At 48.6% G+C, this 16403-nt stretch overlaps 2 protein-coding genes across 4 annotated transcripts; one reads left to right on the top strand and one right to left on the bottom strand.

The window, feature by feature from the left end:
* Positions 1 to 2408: 2408 nt before the first annotated feature.
* On the top strand, positions 2409 to 7382 carry ELOVL1 (ELOVL fatty acid elongase 1). 3 transcript variants are annotated; one of them, XM_016123734.2, is made up of 9 exons: positions 2418 to 2522; positions 4284 to 4469; positions 5180 to 5239; positions 5425 to 5615; positions 5791 to 5871; positions 6007 to 6063; positions 6156 to 6261; positions 6348 to 6484; positions 6646 to 7342. In XM_016123734.2, the coding sequence occupies exons 3-9, from the start codon at positions 5194 to 5196 to the stop codon at positions 6865 to 6867; spliced, it is 840 nt and encodes a 279-aa protein (XP_015979220.1). In that variant the 5' UTR covers positions 2418 to 2522; positions 4284 to 4469; positions 5180 to 5193; the 3' UTR covers positions 6868 to 7342. The 3 variants fall into 3 exon arrangements, with proteins under 3 accessions (XP_015979219.1, XP_015979220.1, XP_036088702.1); XM_016123733.2 differs by lacking the exon at positions 4284 to 4469 and having other exon boundaries at positions 2409 to 2522; positions 6646 to 7378; XM_036232809.1 differs by lacking the exons at positions 2418 to 2522; positions 4284 to 4469 and having other exon boundaries at positions 5163 to 5239; positions 6646 to 7382.
* A 156-nt stretch (positions 7383 to 7538) lies between these two features.
* On the bottom strand, positions 7539 to 11600 carry CDC20 (cell division cycle 20). The gene is made up of 11 exons (XM_016123728.2): positions 11510 to 11600; positions 11140 to 11374; positions 10875 to 11023; positions 10689 to 10785; positions 10374 to 10502; positions 10080 to 10276; positions 9875 to 9969; positions 9496 to 9724; positions 9217 to 9342; positions 8170 to 8287; positions 7539 to 7797 (listed from the first exon to the last, which is right to left on the bottom strand). Exons 2-11 carry the CDS (start codon positions 11318 to 11320, stop codon positions 7619 to 7621), a joined length of 1500 nt encoding a protein of 499 aa, XP_015979214.1. The 5' UTR covers positions 11321 to 11374; positions 11510 to 11600; the 3' UTR covers positions 7539 to 7618.
* Between the last annotated feature and the right edge of the window lie 4803 nt (positions 11601 to 16403).

The raw sequence follows: 16403 nt of genomic DNA, 5'->3' as shown, positions 1-16403 counted from the left end.
CTAAGTACTTTACATGGGTTATCTCTTTTACTCTTCACAACAACCTTATGAGATAGGTACTATTCCCATTTTATAGAGGTTCAGCAACTTACTTAAAGTCATGTAGTTACTAAGTGGAAGATTTAAACTAAGGCCTTTGGAGTCAGGTGTAAGCCCAAAGCCATTAAAGTAGTGGTCCCCAACCTTTTGGTACCAGGGACTGGTGCTCCTATTAGAATCTGTTGGTACCAGGGACTGGTGCTCCTATTAGAATCTAATGCCCGATGATCTGAGATGGAGGTGCGGTGATGATGCTAGCACTGGAGAATGGCTACAAATACAGATAAAGCTTCCCTCACTTGCCAGCCGCTCACCTCCTGCCCATTCCTGACAAGCCCTGGATGGGTACTGGTTTGCAGCCTGGGGGTTGAGGACCCCTGCACTAAAGTATACCTAGATCACATTATTAGGCTTTCAATAAATATTTATTGACTCAATGAATACTGCCACCCCCAAGGGAAGTACAAAGGTTTTTGAATTCTTACTGTTTTCCCCACTTGATTCTGGGTTCCTTGACCTCCTTCCCTTTTTCATATTGTCTGATCATGCTAATATTCACTCAACAAACATTATGTAGGATCACATGAGTCGGATGCTGGTCCAGGTGCTAGAGATACAGAGACTACTAAAACATAGCCCCTGCTAAGAGGAACTTATAGTGGGGGAGCGGTGCAGATAATTACATTGCGATAAGATTGAGAACAAGAGGAGGGAATGATTAACTACCTGGAAGAGTTGCTTGTATCTTAAGCCAGGGGACAAGGCTTAGAGGAGTAGGGAGTATGAAAAATGCTGATGTCCTTAGGGAATGGTTAAAGCATAGGATGTGGTCCAGGAGAATGGCACGGGTAGAACTGGAGATTGACAACCAGATCAGGTTGGTCTTAGTGTATGATGCTAAAAATTTTGAGCCTTTTGAATGGTCAAATTCTACTGCTGTTTCCTTTCAAAGGTAGGTACTAGTAGGCTGGGTCATAGATGTACTTTGGTTCTGACCTCTTACCTCTAAGACTGAATTTCCACATAGCTACATTCCCTTATTTATGAACATATTACTTCTCCCAAACTACCACCTTTTCTGAATTCCCTAATTCTGTCCATGTTTACACCATCCAATCCTATATGCAAAGCACTATTCCAGGAGCTACTGGCACTAACGGATTTTATTTTGTTAAAACCTATTCCTTACACCCAAGAGTTCAGTCGATGAGTGTGTGGAGACAGAGAAGCTGGATAGACAACTAAGTATGTGTATGTGTGTGTATATATATAAATGTCTGTGTGTGTGTGTGTGTGTGTGTGTGTGTGTATATATATAAATGTGTGTTTGTGTATACATATACATATGTGTGTGTGTATTTTTTTTACCCCCCCCCCCCCAACCAACTTGGGGAAATCTCTACAGTGTCTCTCCATTCTCATCAGTTTCCAAACCTTCTTAGGTCAGGCCCTATCTCTCATCGGTCTACCTCCAGTGCCCTCTTCATACTGGCTGCCACAGTGAAGTGATTCAGCTAGATGGTAAACCCCATGCAGGGACAGCTCTGCCTTGTTCGTTGATGTGTCACCAGCACTTACCACAGTCTTGCACATGGTAGATGGTCAATAAATATTTGGTGAATATTTGATAATACAAACCTGATTGTAACCTCCTCAAAAACCTTCACTGTTTCTCCTCTGCTTCCAGAATAAAATAAAATTGCCCCGTTTTTCAAGACCCACTAAAGTCAGCCTCAGCCAGCTTCACTTCCCTTTTTCCCCTTTCACTACCTTAGGACCAGTGTAGACAATGATTCACTCACTCACTGTTCCTGCCTCAGGCCACTTATATTTTCCCATTTCCATGCCAGAAATCTCAGCTCCTCCTCATGCTAGCACTCACCCAGGGTTATAGGTTCATAGAGAAGGCTTCCATGTCCTCTGCTCCCTCCGACAGATCTTCCTGCTACTCTGGCCCACCTCTCCTGTCTCACCCTCTGAGATGGGGCTCATTGAGGGAAGGGCTGAGCTCTAGAAAATTTCCCAGAGTCCTAAGCTACGGGGGCCTTCCATAAACAGAAGATGTGTTGATGGTGTTGGAGGATTAATCACAGAGGGCTCAGAATGCTGTCATCCAGGGGCTGAATGTCAGGGAAAAGCAGGGTGCCATTCTGGCAGCCCTGGCCAGGCCGCGCGCCCTGACAGCAGCAGGCTGAGAGGGAAGGGGTGGGGAGTCAGGGCTGGGCGTTCTTCCTGCCCGGGATCGGAGGGGCCCGCCCTTGCTCCCGCCTCTCCGGCCAAGCCCAGTCAGGGCTGGACGGCCCCTCCTGCCTCAGCTGGAGGCCCAATCAGCAGGCGCCCCCCTCCTGGTCCACCCCCTCCCCCTCTGGTGACAGAAAGTCGGCCCAGCAGATGAGGAAGTGGCAGGCTGGCTGGCCCTGGGGACTGCTCTCTGGCCCTGCTCCCTCCAAGCCCTCCACTGCTGCCCGCCTGGCCCCCCACTGGTGAGTCTGAACTGTCCTGTGCTGGCGCTCCACGTGCAGGGCCCCCTGCCTTGCTGGCCCAGCGCACCCATTCCCTGCCCTGCCCTGCCCTGGGTGTGGGCGAGGCTGTTCCTGGGGAGAGTGGGTGGGAGGTCCCAGTTCCCTGGGGCTGGATATCTCCAGCAACCTCCCAGGCCCCCATTTACTCAACATAGGCCTGCCTCCACAACCTCCTAGTCTTATCCCTCTTCCCTCTTGTCCCCGCCCTGTCCTCTCCTCCCTTATTTTCTCTCCTCCTTTCCCCTCCCCCTTCTTTTGCCTGTCTCTTTTTCCCTTCCATCCATCTTGAAGGAAGGACTTCTCTGAGTTCTCCTATGAGTACACACCCAGATGATTCTCCTCACTTGTCGAGAGAGGTCCTTTTCAGAAGCCTTGAGCCACTTCTGACCTCTAGAGTGCAAGCGTGTGTGCCTGTTGTGTGGCGATCTTGGGGGTGGTGGTTGAGAGATAACAAGCTGGCAAACTCACATGGGTCAGGAAGTAGCTGTGTGTTAGAGCACATGCTATGCCTCCCCAGGTAGGCCCTACTACAGAATAGGCAACCAACAAAAATCGATCCTGAATGAATGAATGAATGAATGGCATCTGTGAAAAGACATCTGTATGCATCACTGAGGGCAGGTGTGTGTTTGCTTGTGGTGTGGGTAATTTTATGTTCATTCCCCTATAAGTGACCAGATTTATCCATGACTCACAAATGTGTGAGTAAACCTGAGTGGGAGCATAAGCCTTTGCACGTGGTAATGCAGGACCTGTGAGGGAGAATGTGTATTTTAGATATGTTCACCATTGTGACTGTAGTTTGGACCAAGTCTGTGTATTAGAGATTGTGCATGTCAGAGTCCACAGAGGGTTGTTTGGGTGATGTGTCAGAAGAGGGCAGTTGCCAGCAGGAGGTGTGCGTGCTCAGTGTGCACATGTGTGCTAGTCATTGGTGAGTTTGTCATTGAATGGGGGGAGAGAGCTGTGTTAGAGGCAGGTGTGTGCGTGTGTGTGTGTATGCGTGTATGTATGTATGGGAGGACTTGGGCCTGACCGTGGTGTGTGCCCGGACAGTTGGGGATTGACACGGAGGTTGGGGGAGCATCTGTGAGATGTATGCCCAGTGAGTGTGTGTGAGGGGTGCATGCGCAGCCTCAATGGATGTGTCGCAAGGTGTGTTCTTTACTCAGTACGTGAACAGGTTGTTCTCTGGATAGAAGGAACTTGGCCAACTAGAGTGCAGGCGGCTCACAGAGCATTTGCTGCCCTGGCTGTTCAGGGTCTGCCTTGTTCCTCTGGGACTGCCTCAGAATCGCAGGCTCCCCTCTGGCTGGCTTTTGTGTCCCTGCAAGCCATCCCCGGACATTCCTTCAGGCTCTGAGGGGGAGAGGGCCTAGCTCATTAGACCCCTCCCTGTGGGAGGGGAAGATTCCTGAGCCATCCCCCATTCCCCCACCTCCTCACATGCCACTGGCTTCCCTGCCCCTCCCTGGGAGAGAAGGGTGATTGTACCCATTCTGAAGTACGACAAACTGAGAATTTATGGCTCATTTAGGAGATGCTCAGTGTGTGGGTTTTCTGTAGTTCTCTTTGGGTCAAGGTTTGAGGTGGGGCTGGAACCGCTGGAGGTTTACGGCTCAAAAACTAGAACCTTAGCCTATCTGGCTGGTCTAGGGTGGGTGAATGGTGAGTCCAGGCTTAACTTGGCTTTCTCAATCCTTGTGGGTCCTGCTCCTCCAGGCACTGACCTGCGGCCTGGACCCACCCTCTACCCAAACCCGGGTAGTGCAGCGGGGGCGGTCAGAGGGCGGGGCTGCTGCCAATCTAGTCAGACAGGTGGAGCTGCTGGGGCAGGAGTCTCAAAGAGCCAGGCTCACAGAGAGGAGGACTGAGAAGAGAGCATCAGAGAGGAGACAGAGGCTGGAGGTGAGAGCCCAGGAGGGCAGTCCTTGAAGGGGAAGGGAGGATGGGGCAGAAGGGACCTGGAGGTGAGAATCCCAGAAGTGATAGGAGGGGCCAGGAAGTGAGTCCCGGCAGGGGAGAGGAGGGATCCTGGGGAGTGGAGAGTCCTGGAAGGGACAGGAGGGACTGGGAGTAAGAGTCCCAGAAGGGACAGTCCCAGGAGATGAGCAAATGGGACAGGAGAGCTTGAAGGGGAGGATCCTTGGAAAGAAGAAAGACAGAATTGGAGAGATGAGAGACTTTGGTGAAGGGAGAGGTGGTTCATTCTGGAAATGAGTTTCCTATTGGTGAGAAATTAAGACTCTCTGGAAAGAAAATGAAATTGAGAGTTCTTGTGGAGGAAGAGAGGAGGGGGAGGTCATGAAGTAAAAATCTCCAGAGAAGAGCAGAGGGTGAGGAGAGGGGAAGAATGTGTGGAGAGGAAGGGCTGAGGAAGGGCAGAACAGCCCTTCCTGGGCAGGGAGGATGTGTGGGAAGCAGATCCCCCCCCCCCCACCAGACTGCCTCCTCCTGCTCCTAGTCCCCAGCAATTCCTTCCTCTCACTGTTATGTCCTTTTTTTGCAATAAGGCATCAGGAATCATCTTGTCTGGTTTGTGTCCTGTCTGTGGGTCAGGGATGGGATGGAGGGGCACAGTCAGCCCTGGCTGACACCCAGTCCCTATACCTCCCCAGAGTATTTGGCCAGGATGGAGGCTGTTGTGAACTTGTACCATGAGATGATAAAGCATGTAGGTAAGATGCCGTCCACCTGTCCTTCTTCCCTCCTGCCCTGAGATCTCTGGATCTAAGACTGTCTCCTAATGGAGAGCCCCTATGAACCTGCTTGACCTTTTGTGACCTGACTTCATATCTATATACTTGGTGGGAACCCGTTAGACTCTGTGGCCCTTCCTGATTCCTTTGACACTTATTTGCAGATCCCCGGATCCAAGGCTACCCTCTCATGGGGTCCCCCCTGCTAATGACCTCCATCCTCTTGACTTATGTGTACTTCGTTCTCTCACTTGGGCCTCGCATCATGGCCAATCGAAAGCCCTTCCAGCTGCGTGGCTTCATGATTGTCTACAACTTTTCACTGGTGGCACTCTCCCTGTACATTGTCTATGAGGTGGGTCCTTGGAATGCCTAGCTTTAATTCCTGCTGGCAGGATAAGGGGCAGGCTTTAGAGCCAGAGCATGGCATCTCCTTTCCAGAAAGACTCAGAGTCATTTCTTCAACTAGAAAATGGGAGGGACTGGGAGAGGGAGAGAACTCTGGTGGCCTAATTCACACCCCTTCCTAGTTCCTGATGTCTGGCTGGCTGACTAGCTACACCTGGCGCTGTGACCCAGTGGACTATTCCAACAACCCAGAGGCACTGAGGGTAAGCACGGGCCGGGACTAGGTCAAAAGCAGCCTGGGAATAGGAACAGTTCGAGTGTAACCTGTGCTCATGGGCCAATTTAGGGAAGCTCTTAGAGCAGTGTGGGAGTCCTAAGACTGCCCTGATTTCTTGCAGATGGTTCGAGTGGCCTGGCTCTTCCTCTTCTCCAAGTTCATTGAGCTGATGGACACGGTGAGAGTATATGAAATGTGAGAACTTGAGGTGTAGGGGGGAAAGAGTGAGAGGCACTGGCTCTGAAACCCCTTGCCCTGCTCTTCTCTCAGGTGATCTTTATTCTCCGGAAAAAAGATGGACAGGTGACCTTTCTACATGTTTTCCACCACTCAGTGCTTCCCTGGAGCTGGTGGTGGGGCGTAAACATTGCCCCAGGTGAGTGAAAGCCACTCAGGGAAGAGGGGCAGGTACTGAGGATTAAAGGCTCAACTCTCCTGACCCTGTTTATTGTTCACTCACAGGAGGAATGGGCTCTTTCCATGCCATGATAAACTCCTCTGTGCATGTCATCATGTACCTGTATTATGGATTGTCTGCCCTCGGCCCTGTGGCTCAGCCCTACCTTTGGTGGAAAAAGCATATGACAGCCATCCAGCTGGTGAGGGGCTTGGACCTGGCCTATAACCATCCTAGCATTCCTAGTCTAGGTCCTTCCTTTATCCAACTTCTCTCACCTTTGACCCCATCCCACCCACTGAATGTTTAGTCTCTACTTCCTGTTTAGTCCTCTGTTCCCTGACCTTTGCCTTTCTATCCTAGATCCAGTTTGTCTTGGTCTCACTGCACATCACCCAGTACTACTTCATGCCCAGCTGTAACTACCAGTACCCAGTCATCATCCACCTCATCTGGATGTACGGCACCATCTTCTTTGTGCTCTTCTCCAATTTCTGGTATCATTCTTACACCAAAGGCAAACGGCTGCCCCGTGCAGTTCAGCAAAATGGAGCTTCAGGTACCACCAAAGTCAAGGCCAACTGAGAAACGTGCTCTAGCTAGGCGCCCACCTAAGTGCCTCAGGACTGCACATTGGGCAGCATCTATCATTGTCCTCCCCACCGACACCTGTGACCAGGGCTTATATGGTCAAGACTGAACAGGGGACAGGCCCTTCCCTCCCCACAGCTGGCACACAGGGACCATTGCTTCCGTTCCTCACCTACTTCTGACCAGCCCCAAGGATGTGGCCTCATTGCCCTCCACTACTCCAGAGCTGGAGGCTGAAAGGGCTGGACTTACTTCCCCCCTCCCTGCCTTAAACTTGGGAGAGGAGCACTCAGGGCTGGCCCCCACCAGGGTCTTGTGGCCTTTTTCCTCGCACCGAAGAGGTCAGCAATAATCTGTCACTGTGGACTCAGGCTCCCTCATTTTCCACCAGAGAAGCAGGAGCTTCTCTGATCGAAAGTCAGAGTGGGTGGGAGGCCTGGGAAAATACAACCTGTGGAGACTGCTTCAACTCACTTATGTCTTCATTAAAAGTGACAAGAGGAAACTAATGAGGCTGTGTGTGTGTGTGAAGGAGATAGGGTATAAAACATGCTAGTCCTGTCTAAAAACAAGAGGGATGATCAAGGCTCCACGGGACAGATGTTTCTAGCTCTATGAACACAGTAGGAAGGAGCCACTTCAGAAGGCCACCGGGACAGAGGTCATGAGAGGAGAAAAGAGGGAGACATGACTTTATTAGAAAAATAAAAAAAGCAAACAAAAAACTGAAGTGATGAGTTGATCCTCAACGGATGCCTTGATGGATGAGGCTGCTTTTGGCCCCACTGGCCTTCTCCCGCTCCCGCCGCCGTGCAGGGTCCAACTCAAAGCAGCGCCATAGCCGTAGGGTCTCATCTGCTGCTGCTGATGCCACTGTGGCCCCATCTGGACTCATGGTCAGACTTAGAACTCGGGCTGTGTGACCTGGGGCATGAGGAGGAAACAAGTGAGAGTAGCACATATGAATGGAGACATACTTCTGCCCTCTAATTTTGAAGGCTACCTACTTGTTTTGTTTTTTATAACAGCTTTATTAATTCACATAAAATTTTTCTTTCAAATGTACAATCCATTGGTTTTTAGTATATTCACAAAGTTGTGCAACCATCACAACAATAATTTCAGAACATTTTCATCACTCCATAAAATAAAGACAGTCTCACATTACCCTGTCCCCTCAGTCCCTGGCAACCATGAATCTGTTTTCTCTCTGCATTTGCTTCTTCTGGACATTTTATATAAATAATCATATAATATGTAGCCTTTTGTGTCTGGCTTCTATCACTTAGCACCTACCTTTGAGCTCAGCCACTTTGGCCATGGTTGGGTACTTCCAAATAACCAGCTGGTTCTGGGCAAAGCCATGGCCTGAGATGAGTTCCTTGTAGTGGGAAGACCAGAGGATGGAGCACACCTGTGGAGAGGGTATGGTGTGGGCACAACATAAGAGTCAACTCACATCAGAACTTTTGTCCATTTTAATGTTAGGCATCTTGCCAGGTGCTATAGGCTCAGAATGACTATAGTTCTTTCAAAAGCCTTTTGAGAGTTAACAATCACCTATTTTACAGATGAGGCATCAAGCAGAAGTTCGTTGACTTGCCTAAGATCACATGCGAGTTAAGTTAGTAGGTTGACAGAGCCAGAATTTGAATTCTAGCTCCAAAGCCCAAATCTAGAATGGAGGCTATATGGGGCTGGCAGGGATGGTGGGGGTGGTGGAAGGAGAAGAAGCTGGAATGGTTGCAGGGAGATCCACCAGCAAGAGCCTCAGATTCTAATGGATTTGTATTATATGCTATAGGTGATTGGGGGCACTACAAGGTTTAAGGAAGACAGTAATAGACCACCCAGACCACAGTATAGAGGACAGATTGGAGTAAATAAGAATGCTGAGACCAGTGCAGTGGGCCTCCACTGGGAAGGATGAGACTAAGGGAAGGGGACACATATGAATGATATTCTGATGTGAAATGTATATCTTGATGACTAGCTGAGGAGGATGAAAGATTCTAGAATGTTTTTCAGATTTTTGAGTAGGTTCTGTCTCCCTCAGACAATATAAGAGGAGGAAGGGGAAGAGGAGTACATTCGAGGGAGGCAAAGGGAAGTGACAAGTTTAATTTGGGACATAGTAGGGTCGTGCAACCTATAGACATGGGGTTGGAGATAACAGTGTTGGAAATATGAGTCAGGAGCTCCAGACTGAGAGCTGACTTAGAAGTTTGGAAATCATTAGGGTATAGAGTTAGTAAAGCCACTGTGGGGACATGGTTGCCCCAGAACACTATAAAGAGTAAGAACACATCTGGGAGTTAGAGGCTGGAATAGGTAAAAGATTACCTGGGAGTGGGCATCTACAGCATTCAGACAGGCCCCAGAACAGACGTTCCAGATGCGAATGTGTCGATCACTAGTGCCCCCTCCAGTTGCCAAGATATTGGACTGCCAGGGACACCAAGCCACAGCCTAGATGGGATAAAGGTGGGGTCAGCAGGTACTAGACAAGAAATTACAGGAGTCACAGATCAACACAGTTCAATTCCACCATTCCATCTCCCTGTAATATTCCCCAGGTCTGGGTGAGGTTCTGCGGAGACCCCAACCCAGCCCCACTCTCACCTTAACAGCCCCTTGATGCTGGGTGAATGTCTGCAGAGGAACCCAGCCACTTTCTCCAGGAGCACTAGGCCACACGTTAACCAAGTTATCATTGCCACCACTGGCCAAATGTCGTCCATCTGGGGCCCAGCGCAGCCCACAAACTTCCTGGCTGTGACCACTCAATGTGGCCACATGGTGCTCTGCTACCCGAACATCATGGTGGTGAATGTGGCCAGAGCGTGAGCCACTGCAAGAAGGAAAAAAGAGAATCAGGTTCCGTGGCAGCACCAAATGCCACCAGCAGGCCAGAGATGCTTCAGTTCAGAGGTGTACAGTCTGGGGAGAATAGGCAAAAATCATGGCCTGATTTTGCAACTAACTAGCAAAAACCACTGACCTGGACAAGATATAGCTATTCCAACATAAGGAACCCACTCGGGCAGAATGACTGGTCATGTTTCGAAGACGCTTCTGCTGTTGCACATCCCATAGCTAGTGAGAAAGAGGACCACTATAATCAGAGACTGGACTTTGGCATAAACATCCTCCTGCTGGGCAAGCCCACCGGGTCTGGGGGACAACAGCACAGGGAGAAGTCTCACCTGCACCTCAGCACTGCTGGTGCCCACAGCCAGGTAGTTGCCCTCTTTGATCCAGGACACAGAAGATACATAGTCCCCAGGCTGCTCCATCTGCAGGAGCTGCAAGATGTCACCAGAGCTAGCACTCCACAAGTACACACTGTTGTCCAACGCCACAGCCAGTACATTCCCAGAGCTCCAATCCACCAGATTCAGGTCTGCCAAAGGAGCAAAGGGAAGAGCCTGAGCTTCCTGTTTGCTTCGTCCACAGGCCCTCTTTCTCCATCCACCCAGCAAGGAGCAGGCTGCACTTACAGTAGTCATTACGGATTTCAGGGGCGTCCAAGATACGGTCTGGAAGGGAAGGAATGTAACGGCATGTCTTCCGGGTGGAGCCAGGCGTGGCCTTCTGACTATAGAGTACTTTCAGTCTATTCTGGTAACCTGTGGTAACAGAGTTGAGTCTAGATGCTGGGAAAGTTGACAACTTCCCCTGCCCCTAGCCTGGAAGGCCAGATAAACATTTCCCCCTCCCCTCAGTCTTAGGTGGAAAGAGCAGACAGCCTTCTCCTCTCAGCCCTGGGGATGTGGGGACCTTGCCTTCAGAAAACCAAGAACTTCAGGTCTTACCTTCTGGGACTTTCTGTGGTTTTCCACTGAGCCGAAGGATCTTGGCTTCTTCCACATCAAAACCATTCAGGTTCAAAGCCCAGGCTTTCTGATGTTCCTGACACATAAAGACGGTGGTAAGGCAGGATGGCATTATGCAAAGTACACAGATGGGTGCATTGCCTTAAATCCTTCTGGGGCACATACCTTCTTGGTGGGCGTCTGGCTGTTTTCAGGGTGGTTCTCCTTGCTCAGGAGGAAGCTGGCCACCTCCATCTGTGAGGCACTGCGATGGGGGATATAGCGATCACCGCCGGGTTTGTTGGGAGTGGTCTGAACCTTGGAGCTGGATTTGCCTGGGGCGGAGAGAAGGAAGCCAGAGGGAAGTCTGACAAGGATCCCAAAGGAGGGGGTACGTAGGGTGCTCTCAGCCATTCCCTCTCCCTCCCCATGTCCCACCGCACCCACTGACCCGGAGTTCGGCCCGGGGTCCTGCCAGCGCTGTGGGATCTGTTGGCGGAACGCATGGGTGAAGGGGCCGGTCCCGAGGCTTCCTTAGCTTTGCGCTGCCAGCGCGCGGGGGGCACATTGGGGATGGGTGTGTCCAGCTGCAGCAGCGAATGCAGGTCACTCTCGAACACGAACTGCGCCATGGGAGCAGAGCGTCTGGAGGGGGAGGGGTCCTTGCAATGGATGCCTGCTGAGCCCTGGAGGAAGACAGGTGACCGTGCTCTGGGAGGGCCGACCACACAGTCAGGGCCACTCCAGCTGCAGCTGCAGCCCCTCTCAGCCCGGCATCCCCCAGCCTCTGCCAAACTCGGCTAGGCCCAGTAGACTCTTACCGTATGCCTGCAGCAGGTTCCAATCCCGGACCACTCCTACACGTACAGCACTACGCTTCTTAAACTCTCCGCTCCAAGCACTCATTGGCTCCTTCAAAACCCAACCGTCGCAACTGTCGTCCTCTCCCATTGGCCTCTATGGCACCGGGGGCGGGTCTTCCGGGGCAAGTCACAGATCTCACGAGAGTCCAGCCGTGGAGCGTGATTTGAAGGGTGAGAGAAAGGCGTAAGACCGGTCTCCGACAACCAGTGTTTGAGGAGAGGGAAGGGGCGGGGAGCGTCTGGGGGTAGGGCCTGTGCTGCCTCCGCCTTTCCGAGTCGCTTTCATTCATTCCTCAGGTTCCCTTCACTCGCCCTTCATGTTTAAAGTCTGCTTGTGGATCGTATTTATGATGCCTAAGTGTAGAACTCGGTGGTGCGACTTAAAACACTTGAGCCATTTAGAGAAGAAAAAGGCAGCGGGCGGCTGACCGGCGGCAAAGGTGGGACGCGGGGAAAGGGTTGAGAAGCTTTGGAGCAGAAAGAAGGTCAGAGCTAGTTAGGGTGATCCGCTATTCGCTTCGTGCCTGTAGGAACACTGCTAGTGTAGTACAGGTGTTTACTTTTAAAATTGTTTTGTTGTCGTTACACAAACAGGGAAAATGAGACTGAAAGAGGGGTGAATTCCTTTATAGTCAAGAAAAAGGATCAGGATTCAAACCTGCCTATTTGGAACATAAGGTTTGCCTGCCCTGAGGAAAACATTGGCTTACCCCTATGGGGCTTTAGAGGTGTCAGGAATTTTAGAGATCCACTAGTCTAATCTGTAATGGTGCACCCTCCCCATCCTAACAACGTATCCATATTTTACAGATGAAGAAGCCCAGGGATTTGTCCAAGGTACACAAACTGGTGGGAATCAGGTCTGACTCCCATTCACTTCAGTATTCTAATAATGACTTGAATGAATTGTGTGAATATGCTTAGAGGTGAAGCAGTAATAAAATAGTAGTAGTAGTAGTAGTATAAAATAGTAGTAGTAGTAGTAGTAGTAGTAATAATAATAATAATAATAATAATAATGGGTACCATTTATTGGTCATCTGCTAACTACTGTTTAAACAGTTTACATACATTATTGAGTTTATTCCTTACTCCCATATGGCATATACTCTATCCTCTTTTATAGAAATAGAAACAGGGTCAGAAAAAGGTTAGAAACTTGCCTAAAGGCACGCGGCCAATAATGAGCAGTGGAGTAAACTTGGATGATGACAGAGAAAAATCTGGGCTCTTAGCCCAAATTCAATATTGTTATTATCTTTGATTTTGAAGTGTTTATGTTCTCTTATTTCCAATTACCTTGGAAAACAAGGAGTTGGGTGGGGAGTTCCAGAACTCCAGAGAACATAGAAAATGTAGTCTAGAGTCAGGCTGATCATGGCCTTAAATTTTAAGCTAAGGACTTTGTACATTATTTACTAGGCCTTGTGGAATCAGTGAGAGTTTCTGCATAGGGAATGGCCAAACAAAACATCTGAAGGTAGGACATAGCTAGCAGTTTGCAGCTTCTAGAGTATGGGTTAACTGCAGAAAAAAAAGGATATTAAGGATATAACTGTGGAGAGCGGACTGTAAGCTGACAAAGTCCTTACATGCGAGGGCACCCAAGTGTTACCTTGCCTCAGCAAACTCCTTCTGAGAACAAGAAAGTATAAACATAGACGCAGGCAGGCAAATAAGATAAAGGTCATGATAAGATATGGCTTGGGGAAAGTAGAAGAAACAGTGTTGTTATGCCTAAGGGAAACTGCTTATGCCACCTAGTATGTTCTTATGTAAAAGCAGCTTGCAAAAATAAAACTGCGCCATCGTCCTCCATCAGTGAGTGGGCAGTGGACCTCCTGATCCCAGCTTTCTGTCTTCTTTTCCCAATCTCCCACTGTTCCCACTCAGGTTTATTTTCCAGGGTGGCGCTGGACGCGGCAGGATTTACCACTTACTGGACTCAGCAAGTGACGCCCGAACAGGTACCTGAGTATGGGAAGACATGAAACAAGGTAAGGTGAGGAGAAACTCCCTCAGAAAAGTGCGCACAAAAGAATAAAGGAGAGGAGGAGGGAGAATGTACAGCCTGGTAAAATTTAAGAAAAAAAAAACAACACACACGTTAAGTAAATTTAAGATGTTAAGTAAACTCAAGGCCTTAAGTAAATTATAGGAATAAGCTGTAATAATTAGGAGTAAAACATAGGACAACAAGGGTCAAAGGACCGGAACATTTTTGTACAAATGCTTAAAGCTATGCTTAGAGCTAAGGGATGTAGTGTGTGCACTCACCAAATTCAGCAAGTTTTAGATTTTATACAGACAACTTGTCCTACGTTTCCAAATGAAGGGACAATGAATTTAGAAACATGGGGAAAGGTTGGAGTGTGCTTACGGGAACGCTTTTCAGCTGAAGGACCTAAAGATTTCCCTATTCCAACTTTTGCCTTATGGGGATTAGTAAGGGATACTCTTGACCCTGCACCTTCTACCAGTCGATTTCCTGCTATAGTATAGCAATTAAAGAGTACAGTAGAGGGTTATGAAGCTTTAAAGAAAACTGTGCCTTCAGCCCCTCCTTTAACTGAGGAGAGTTTGTCACCAGAGCATAAGCAGGAGTTAGAAACAGAGGGACGTAAATATTATCATTCTACAGAGTCCTCTGATGAAGAAAGCTCCGATGAGGAAGGGGAAGAGTCTGCCACAGGACTGGTTGTGGCTTTGGCAAAATTATCTTGTGGAGCACCGCCTATGGTTGTTCCTGTAGTTCCTGTGGGACCAAGTCTAAGAGAAATACTGTTACTTTGACTGTAACCTCTAAAACCTTATGCTCTCCCGTACAACAGGGATTGCAGATAGCCAGAGAGCAAGGAGAGGATATTGGGGGATTTCATGTGTCTCCGGTCACTGAGAGACAAGTAGATGGGCAAATCATTAGAGAACACTCTGCTGTTCCTTTTAAGATGCTTAAAGACCTGAAACAGGCTTACGCTACACATGGGCCTACAGCGCCTTTTACTTTAGCAATGCTTGAGGGTTTTCAGAGTGAAGCCTCGCCTCCCAGTGATTAGAAATCAATTGCTAGGGCTTGTTTTTCAGGGGGAGATTATTTACTGTGGAAGAGTGGTCTCAGTGAACAGCAAGCAAAGCTTAATGCTGCCCACAATGTTCCTATAAGTGTTGAAATCTTGACTGGAGAAGTACAATATTTAGATCTCAGGCAGCAGCTGGTGTGTCAGGTCCAGGCATATCAACAAATTAATATTTGTGCCATGAAGGCCTGGCACAGCCTTCCTACTTCCAGGGCTAAATCAGAGGAATTGAGTAATGTAAGGTAGGGCCCTAATGAATTATACCAGGATTTTGTTTCTCGCCTCTTACAGGCCATGTCTAGGATAGTATTTGATAGTGATATAATATTGAAGCAACTTGCCTATGAGAATGCTAACAAACCTTGTCAGACAGCATTAAGAAAAACTGCCAGTTTGTCTGATTTTATAAGAATTTGTGCAGATATTGGGCCAGCATATGTGCAGGGGGCTGCTCTGGGTACTGCCCTAACCCAGGCTCCAGGTAATATAAAGGGTCCACAGGGGAAGGTAATGAAAGCTGGAAATAGTTGTTTCAGAAGTGGTGGCGCTGGACATTTTGCAAGGGAATGTCCCACCAGGAATTTAGCTGGAGGTTCTGGAAGTAACCCAATGTCATGTGGTCGAGGGGCAAGTAAACCTAAAGCGCCTGGAGTTTGCCCCTGATGTCAAAAAAGGGTACACTGGGTCAATAATTGTAAGTCTATCTATGATGTCCAGGGAAACCTGATTCAGGGAAATGGTCCCTGGGGCTGGCCCTGGCCCCACCAAATAATGGGGGCACTAATTACCAATCCATCAGTGGTCCTGCCACCCAGTGCGTACGGCTGTCTCAAGCAAGCCCACAATTCAACAGTTCTGTCGCGCTACGCCAGGAAGTGCAGGACTGGACCTCAGTCCCACCACCCAATACGTATTAACTCCTGAAATGGGGCCTCAAGCAGTTCCTTCAGGGTTATGGGGTTCTATTCCTCCTGGAACAGTAGGTCTTATTTTAGGAAGAAGTAGCATGACTATGAAGGGGTTTCAGGTGTTGCCAGGAGTTATTGATGAAGATTATATAGGGGAAATTAAAGTGATGGCTTGAATATTATGAACAATTGTTCAAATAACTACTAATTGCTCAATTATTAGTTATTCCTCATATAAAGTCTGGGAAAGTATTAAATTCTAGGGAGAGGGGAAAATCTGGATTTGGTTCCTCAGATTTTTATTGGGTCCAACAAATTAAACAAGACCTGTAATGACTTTATTGATAGAAGGAAAAATGTGTTCTGGTCTTTTAGATACTGGAGGTGATGTATCAGTTATTGCTGATAAGCACTGGCCTTCCAGCAGGCCCCACTGCTCCAACTTTAACTTAGCTACAAGGCATAGGACAAGCTCAAAGACCATTACAAAATTCAAAGATATTAACAATGGACAGATCCTGATGGTCATAGAGTTCCTTCAGTCCTTATGTACTTCCTGGCCTGCCTTTTAATTTATGGGGAAGAGATGTTCTGTCATAGCTAAAGGTTATGATTTTTAGTCCAAATACTCAAGTTTCTAACATGATGTTTAGACAAGGTTATATCCCTCTTGGCGGACTAGGGAAGGAGCAATAAGGCCATATGCAACCTATACAAGGCCAACCTAAATATGATCGCTCTGGGATAGGATATCAAAATTTGTAGCTGGGGCTTTGGTAGCTCCTGCTACCTCATGTAAGATTACAGCTGGAAAAAATATCTTTGAAGTCTAATGATCCCAAATGGATAGACCAATGGCCCCTGACT

Source organism: Rousettus aegyptiacus, unplaced genomic scaffold (genome assembly GCF_014176215.1).
Source record: "Rousettus aegyptiacus isolate mRouAeg1 unplaced genomic scaffold, mRouAeg1.p scaffold_m13_p_1, whole genome shotgun sequence".
Lineage (NCBI taxonomy): Eukaryota > Metazoa > Chordata > Mammalia > Chiroptera > Pteropodidae > Rousettus > Rousettus aegyptiacus.
Note: the sequence above shows the minus strand (reverse complement) of the source record. Positions and strands in the feature narration are given on the sequence as shown.

What these genes read in the sequence shown, in the direction of transcription:
- ELOVL1 (XM_036232809.1), top strand. Translation starts at nt 5,194, where the DNA reads ATGGAGGCTGTTGTGAACTTGTACCATGAGATGATAAAGCATGTAG. An exon ending in CCCTGTACATTGTCTATGAG is followed by an intron (nt 5,616 to 5,790) that starts GTGGGTCCTTGG and finishes ACCCCTTCCTAG; the next exon opens with TTCCTGATGTCTGGCTGGCT. An exon ending in ACAACCCAGAGGCACTGAGG is followed by an intron (nt 5,872 to 6,006) that starts GTAAGCACGGGC and finishes GATTTCTTGCAG; the next exon opens with ATGGTTCGAGTGGCCTGGCT.
- CDC20 (XM_016123728.2), bottom strand. Translation starts at nt 11,320, where the DNA reads ATGGCGCAGTTCGTGTTCGAGAGTGACCTGCATTCGCTGCTGCAGCTG. An exon ending in GCCAGACGCCCACCAAGAAG is followed by an intron (nt 10,786 to 10,874) that starts GTATGTGCCCCA and finishes TTTATGTGTCAG; the next exon opens with GAACATCAGAAAGCCTGGGC. An exon ending in CTGTAGATGCCCACTCCCAG is followed by an intron (nt 8,288 to 9,216) that starts GTAATCTTTTAC and finishes CCCTCTCCACAG; the next exon opens with GTGTGCTCCATCCTCTGGTC.